Raw genomic sequence first — 8,688 nt, forward strand, 5'->3', positions numbered from 1 at the left:
AAAAAAAAGAAAGAAAAAGTAAATCTATCACATTTCATTGATTTGGGCTTTCTACCTATTAAGGGCCGATATCTTCTTTGACTGTTGAGCAATAATATTAGCCGTTGATGGGCTATCAGGGATAATAACTTCAAAGCCATCTCTCATGTAATCCATTCCAGGGTCCAAGAGCTGCCAAAAGAGCCCACCAGCATATGGGCCACCACTATTCGCAGAGCTGTAGATAATGTCGTAATGAGTTTCAAAAACAGCATCCCTTTTGTTAATGGTATACCCAGAAGCCTTCGATGATTTTCCAAATTCAGTGAGCAGGAGCGGTCTTTTAAGGACCATAATCGAATCTTGAATGTGGGCTTCAGACCAAGTATGTAGAAAATTAAGCCGGTCCTCTTCACTTGAGTCTGCTAACCTTTGAGCAATGACCAATCAAGAAACAAAGTACACCATATTTGGAATTTTGTTAGTACAACTAACGCAATTTTTAAAGGAAATATGTGTGTTCCAATACAGTTAATCCAAAGGAAAAAGATAGTGTGGCCTTTTGGATACACAAAAAACCATACACCTTTAAAAGAAAATAGCTTTATTTGTAGTTTATGAGATGAAAGTAACAGTTGTCCAATAAATATGAGATTTTCATTTATATCTTATCATGACCCCTTAAATTTTGAAATCATGCTTTCTAAAATAAATATGAAAATAAAAATTATATATTTATCAACAAAAAAAATGATGTCCATGATTGAGAGAGAACATAAATCAATCGTTAGGAGAAGAATGCAATATGTACTATTGGGGCAGCTAGGCTTGGGACAGACCATATATCACAATGAAAACCATGGAACAAATAATAGAAATCGAACAAAGCAAACAATCCACAACTAATGGAATCCAACAGCCCAAAAGCAAGAAATAAAAAATAAGAAGCCTTCTCAAATCTTTTCCACGTTGCCTGATCTCCCAGCCCGGGCTTGAGGTCTTCTATTTCTGGACAAGGTTGGTCTTGGTGCGGTTAGGGAAGCCTAGAGGGGCCGAGTTCTTTGGGGGTCTGCCCAAGCCCCTGTCTCAGTTTTTATTTTGTATAGTGTCTTTTTTCTTGTTCTCTTCTATATGATAGGCGCCCCCGGGAGATTTTATTCCTAGGGGCTCCTGAAATGTATATCTGGCTCCCTTTTGTTAATGAGAAGCCTTCACGGCAGTTTTCATTTTAAAAAAAAAATTTAAAAAAATTACATACGTAAATCAAATAAAACATTTCAAACAGGGGAACCATATATATCAATCAGACATGAAATTGGTGGCACACAATGCCCTTGATCTGGCTCCACCAAAGAAAACAATGGGCAACCATTCAAAAAACACTCAAATCTGATTAGCCTGATTTTTTAGGCTTTCAACTTTTATAGTGTGGGGCAACCTTTCTGAATAGGTTGAATGCTATAAACATGTCCTGGTGGGGTCCATGCACAGCAACTGTAGATGTAGAAAAAGAAATTTAAAAAAAAAAAAAAAATACCATTGATCTGGGTAGGCATGCACCGTCGCGAAATCAATTTCTGGTATCTGATTGTTGGAGATGAAATCTGTTCCAAATTGGTAACCACCAGGATTAGATTGCTTCTGGGATTCGCCATAAAACCCTTCAAGTCCAACTTCTAGAAGATGGTTACTGTCAATGGATTTCACAAAAGCTGCCATTTCTGCAATCCAATCCTATAAAATACAGAACCCAAAAAGTTTTATATTAATACATATGAATATGGTGTTTCTTGTAATAGCTTAGGGTGTGTTTGGTTGGACCAAATTTCATGAAATATCAAGAAATTTTCCACCTAATTTGAATGACTTTTCTTGAAATTTTATGATATTTGGTGCAACCATTAGCATCCATGTAGTGTTATATTAATACATATGAATATGGTGTTTCTTGTAATTAAAAGTTTAGGGTGTGTTTGGTTGCACCAAATTTCATGAAATACCATGAAAATTTCCACCTAATTTGACTGATTTTTCATAAAATTTTATGATATTTGGTGCAACCATACTCACCCTTGATGATCTAGGTCCATATGCTAGAAAACCTATTTATTCTTGTGTCTTAAATTTTCTCTTTTCAAAAAACAATTGAAAAGAAAAATGTACATACGAATATAATTGGAAAAAAAATGAAAACAAGCGGTTAAAAGAGGCGGTGAAAGATCTTCATATTGTCTTCATTGAGTGCTTTCTTACTCAATTGCCAAACACCAGCGCGAGCCTGATTTATGGTGTGTTTGGATGCATTACTGAATCAAAAAGTTATATTTTTCATTTATCAAACTTAGAATTTGTGATTCACTTCACTTTGTGCAGCCAAACACAAGCTTATGTAGCAGTTTCCATGATCTTGACATTTTTTTCGCTATCATGTAAGGGTATCCCCTTAAAAATTAAAATAGAAATGTATGTGTGTGTGGAATTTCTTACCTGTAAAGTATTTCCAGAGAGGTCGCTCTCGCAGCGAGGTTCGTTTATGAGTTCCCATGCAAAAATGGTGGGATCATCCTTGTAAGCCACCCCAGTAAACGTGTTCATCCTTGTAAGAACAGCCTAATAAATAATTAAATAAAATAAGAAGAAATTTTGAGAAGACTTTTTAGACCATTGATTAGGCCCTTCCAGTAGGACCCACCCATTTTAAACGTTAAAATTCTCCAACATAGGCACCGACATGGGCATCTCACGAGTGGGTGTTACATGGTATCACTATTGAGGCAGGATCCATTGCAGTACAAATTAACATGTGGTCCCACTTTGATGTTTTAATTTCCATTCCACCATGTTTTAAAATCCTATGGTAAAATGGATGGACAGAGCGGATAAAATACATAAATCACGTACGGTGGACCCCACAGTTTACTCATTAAGCAATCCACTCACCTCATAGCTTATCCTACAATTTTGTGTGTGGGCCCAATTATGATGTGTGTATTACATCCACTCCGTCCATCATGTGTGCCCCTTAAATCTTTCTCGTTGGATCCCAAAATTAAGGTTGATCCAAACCCCAAGTGGACCAAACCATGCAAAATCATGCCTAAATTAAACACCAGTAAAATCACGTGGCCCACCTATGTTTTTGGAACAGAGGGATTTTTAGAATGCCCCATTCACCATGATTTTTTTATTTTTTTTTAAATGCGCAAGGCAGAGAGATTTCATTGATCAACAAAATGTACAGCCTTCCGGTTGGGCCCAACAAAAAGGATGGAGGCCTCACCTATCATGTGACATAAACAGGACGAGGGTTAAAATAACCCTCCACTAAGCGAAAAATACTCTACAAAAAGTTGAGGTGATGGGACGAATATTAGCCCCCAATTACTAATGTCTAAGAACACCAATCCCTGCATCATCTAAAAGTAAAGCTCCTCTGACTAACTTTGAAAACTGTGAACAGTGCGTGGGCTCATCTAATGAACAGAATAAAAAATAAGCCAATCCCTGCGTTTTAGAATGCCCATTCACCATGATTCGGCGCATCTAATGAACGGAATAAAAAATAAGCCAGCCCACTACACATGGCAATCCATGGTTAGCTGCAACCAGAGACGTGCATATGTTACTACTTTTAAGAGAAGGAAGGAAAAATATAGGAGAGCGAGGCAGCCAAGGATGCTGGCCACGGGAGAGTTGTGACTGCTTTAAGAACATCAAAAGAAAAAAAAAAAAAAGAATGTGCATGTAGGACACAGACACTCTCCCTCTCTTTCTCTCACCACCCCATGCGTGTGGCTGCGCCCAACAGAAAAGAGACTACGTTCCTATGTTTTAAATCAAGCAAGAAGTATCACACCTTATGGATGGAATGGATGCGGCCTCTCACACAGACACAATATGGAGAGAGAGAGAGAGAGAGAGAGAGAGAGAGAGAGAGAGAGTATTCAGTACCTTGACATTGTTCTTGTAGAAGCCTTTAACAACATTGTTGGTATAAAAGTCATCATCGGAGGTCAGGGACTGGCCCTGCTCTGTCGCCCACTTCACATATTGTTTTCTTCCCCCAAGATCCGGATAGTTATTCACCAAACACAGAATCAGATAGATTCCATACTTTTTAGCCTCGGAAATCATAAAATCCAATCCCTGATAATAATAATAATTTAAATTTAAAAAAAAAAAAAAAAAAAAACTCATCAACTTCTAACGACCTTTATTTTTTCTTTCCTTTCTCTTCTTTATTGATTGATGAACCTAAGATGAAGGCTTACTTGCAAGTGCCCCCACATGCGAATTTGGCACGTGGGTGCAAAATCTGGGTCGTTCATCTGGTGGGCCCCATGCGAGCATTTACAATGGTAACTGATGCCCAACTGATGAACCACTCGGATCTTGTAAACAAGTGCAAAATTAGTCCTTGAAATGGAAAAAAAAAAAAAAAGGTTTGGGGGGGTATGACCCTAATGGGTTACGGTACCTGGAACATAATCTCATCATAAACGCCAGGCTTAATCTGCAAGGGTTTGTAGCCACCATCTCTAAAAGCCCAAGTCCTTGCCATTGTCATTCCATAGCCAGAGGATTGTTGGAAGGCACTAGTCACATTCCCTCTCGAAGATGGGTCAGATGCCATGTACATCAACCAGTATGCATTAAAACCATTCATGTAAAAATGCCTCCCATTCATTAAAAAATGGGTTCCAATGGTTTTCCCAAAGCCTCCATCCACACTCACAGGTTTTTTTACTTCATGTTGGATTACCATGAAAACTACGAAAAGAATAATACCAAAGGCCCACCTCACCCTCATATTCCACAAACCAGAAGAAACAACAACAATAAAGATGAAAGAAGAAGCAGCTAATGCCTTTTGACAACGTAGTTTACCAAAATTACATGAACACTAGAGAGAGAGAGAGAGATGCTTCTCTGGAATGTATGGGTAGAAGGGTATCCTCTCTGAGATTATAGAGTGCTGAGAACCTGAAAAAGACAAGGGGTTTCCCTTCCTTTTCTATGGCTGTTTTTATTGCGTAAGGAATCAAATGGCCCCAGATTCCCAACGGAGATAGTATGTGATGAATACCCCATACTTGCTGAGAGACGAAATAGCTGGAAAGCACGCTTTCGTGATGAGCCACTGATGAAGTGGTAGAGCCAGTAGAATAGGAATATGGTAATGCCGTCTCTCCACTGACCCACCTCAACCGTCCATCTAATCACACCTACCGTTGAGGGCACATGTATTAAAACGTTATGAATCTCATGATCCTATCCATACAATCATTCGGATTTAAACCGACAGACAAAAAATATTCGATAAACAGTTCACATTTTGTGGAGTGAAGTGTAGAAAAGTGGCGTTTGTGGCCATATTGATGTATATATGTGTATTATATCCACTCCGTCCATCCGTTTTTCCAGTTCATTTTAGGTCATAAACCCAAAAATGAAGTAGATCTGAAGCTAAGTGGACCACACCACAGGAAACAGTGGTGATTGAACATCTACCATTAAAAACTTCTTGGGGACCACAAAAGTTTTGTATCAAGCTGATATTTGTGTTTTCCCTTCATCAAGGTCTGTGTGACCTTATCAACAGGTTGGATGGAAAATAAACATTACAGTGGGCCCTAGAAAGGTTTCAATGGTGAGTGTCATTATTTCCACTGTTTCCTGTGGTGTGGTCCACTTGAGTTTCGGCTATACATCATTTTTGGGTTCATCTCCTAAAATGAACTAGCAAAACAGATGGACAGTGTGGATACGGAACCAATACATCACGGTGGGCCCCACAGATCCCAATACATCATGCCAACACCACCTAATTCGCGTCCGTGTAACACCAGTATTCGGTCGGCCGGTTCTAGTATATCCCATTTTACTGTTTGATTGGCAGATTTTAGTTGGGAATGTTGACACCGTCCAATTTTCACGAGAAATCAACTCTCTGTTTATCTCGTCTGAAAGGAATTTTGATTGATTTCCATAAGAAATGGATTGTTTTAGACGGTCTAAACTCCACTATATATGAAAAAGAGGGACATATTCGGACGTGTGATCCCACTCATAAGGTGGGCCACACATGTACAAACAACTAGACAATCTAAAGAATTGGGATAAAAGAATATGATAAATGGCCCATGTTCAATATCCATGGCTAGAACACATTGATTTTTTTTTTGGAAGGATAAGTTTTCAGTGGGACCCATCTGATGAATGGTTCTGATGTAAGATATTGACCCAATTAAGTGTCCATACACATTGCCTTGCTGCGGTGAATCCTGACCATCCATCTGATCGAAAGAAGCTTCCCTTTTGTTATCATTTTCAAAGTCTATCCAAGGACCACAAATCGAACACGTAGGTCCCATATCCCTTTTTGTACCGTATGCATCCAAGCTAAAAGTCAACAAGATGGACGGTCTGGATTTACTTTATACCACCACGCGCATGCAACAAATCAGAACCCGTTCCTGTAAGCAGGGGTGTGGATGTTGTGAGAGCTAGCCCACTAACCGGATGAAAATTGGATGATCTGGACCATCCATCTGATAGCTTTCCTGTGGATAGAAAACTTTATAAAATATCACATAGGATGGACGCATTTATCCATCCCTGAGAATATTTGCCAAACTGACATACAGGTATGAGATTTGAGCCATCCATTAAATTATCTAAACTTGGTCAGCCACCAAGCGATCTCGTGGTCCACCAAAGGGTCCTCTTGGTGATCTATCTGCTGAAAATGCACCAATAGCCACTGATCTTTCTTTCTTTTTTTTCTTTTTTCTTTTTCTCTGGTAGAATATGATAGTTGATATATGCAGGCTCTAAAAATTGCACACGTGGAGTAGAGATAACTAAACCTTACAAGTTGTGAGCTGATTGGTTAGTAGTTAATGGACGTTTGAAATTTAAAATAGTCAATCATCTGAATTCAACAAGAAATTCCCATGAATCGTAGGTTAGACTCGTTCAACTAATCTAATTCCTTGTATAAAGTGGATTAGACAGAGTGGACGTTTTTGTGTGAGCTGATGTATGCCACGTGTTCACACAGTGGATGTTTGGTGTTGAAGGCCCACCATTAAAAACTTCCTAAGGCCAACTGTAATTTTTATTTGCAATCCAACCTGTTAATTAGATCATACCAGCCTACATGGATGAAAAATATACACATGCACGTGATGCAAAACTTTTGTAAATCACAAGTTTTCAATCACCTTTGTTTCCTGTGATGTGGTTCACTTGAGGTATGATTCTACTTATGCCTTAAAATGAGGTGACAAAATGGCTGAGCTGCGTGCATAAAACACATGCTTCATGCATGGTGGGTACATACATTGTTATGGACACAAATTAGCAAGGGCTTTGAGGGGCCATTTTGATGTATGGGCTTCATCCACGCTATCCATCCATTTTTTTCATATCATTTTAAGTTACACGTCCATAAAATGAGACCAGTCCAAGTTTCAAATGGACCATGCCATGGGAAGCAGGGGAGATAATGACATACACCATTGAAACCTTCTAAAGATGCACTGTGAAATGTTTGCCGGCCATAAAACCTGTTCTAAGGTCAAATAGACGTACGCGAAGGGACAAGATATATATTAGCTTGATCCAAAACATTTGTATCCCCAGAGCCTACAACCCTACAGCTTAGTGATAGACTCACAAGAGTTTCAACATTGAGGTCATTGGTTCGGGACCAATTCTGGTGTGAGTGAGCAGGCGTGTGGGGTGTGTGAACGTGCTATAGACATTTAATCCCTATGCATAGTCACATGTCTCGGTTTTATATTTATACTATAAAATGATTTTATTTTATTTTTAACGGTCCATGCATCACGATGGCCCCTCATAGCCCTTGTGTGGAGGATTAGGCGGGGCATGGCCTTACTGAAGATGGTTCAGCCCTTATTGTAAGAATCACCTTGATGCATGTATTCCAAATCCACAACCTTTTTCTCAAATCATTTTAGAAAATAAAAGTAAGCAGACCCAAACTTCAGGTGGACCATATTATAAGAATAATGATAATTGAACACTACACCGTTAGAAACTTCCTAAAGTCTACTATAATATTCATTTGCCATTCAAACTCTATATTTATAAGATTATAAGAGCCTAAATGAAGTTAAAAATAAAAATATAAAATAAAGATGCATTCTTGATTCTGAACTTTTATCACCGGCCACTGTTATACTGTTTTCTGTTATTATCTAACCGACATTTGGATCTCTTTCCTTTTTGGGCTCATACTTTTAAAATGATATGAAAAACGGATGGACAGCATATATATATATATATATATATATATATATATATATATATATATATATATATACTCATCAAAGTGGCCCCGCTGTGAGGACCATATCGTGTTGAGTATACATCAAAGTGGCCCCACAGTAAGGACCGCATCTAATGGAAGCCGATTGGCTGGTTTAACACACAGCTATAGTGTTGCTGTAGGTACCTGTCGTGCGAAGACGAGCACTGAGCTCCTCGAGCTCCGAGTTGTACGAACGGTTCAAAGGAGATCAAAGTTACATGGGCCTCACATTGATGTATTTATTATATCTACACCGTTCATATATTTTTAGAGATCATTTTCAAGCATTATCCAAAAAATGAATCATATCCAAAGATCATCTAGACCACACCACAAATAGCAGTAGAGATAATGATTTTCACCATTAA

General features: G+C 38.5%; 1 protein-coding gene across 1 annotated transcript; it reads right to left on the reverse strand.

The window, feature by feature from the left end:
• On the reverse strand, positions 1-4,998 carry LOC131225827 (mannan endo-1,4-beta-mannosidase 4-like). The gene is made up of 5 exons (XM_058221419.1): positions 4,457-4,998; positions 3,931-4,125; positions 2,467-2,589; positions 1,517-1,713; positions 1-409 (listed from the first exon to the last, which is right to left on the reverse strand). The coding sequence occupies exons 1-5, from the start codon at positions 4,787-4,789 to the stop codon at positions 52-54; spliced, it is 1,206 nt and encodes a 401-aa protein (XP_058077402.1). The 5' UTR covers positions 4,790-4,998; the 3' UTR covers positions 1-51.
• Between the last annotated feature and the right edge of the window lie 3,690 nt (positions 4,999-8,688).

This window comes from Magnolia sinica, chromosome 14, assembly GCF_029962835.1.
Source record: "Magnolia sinica isolate HGM2019 chromosome 14, MsV1, whole genome shotgun sequence".
NCBI classification, from domain to species: Eukaryota; Viridiplantae; Streptophyta; class Magnoliopsida; order Magnoliales; family Magnoliaceae; genus Magnolia; species Magnolia sinica.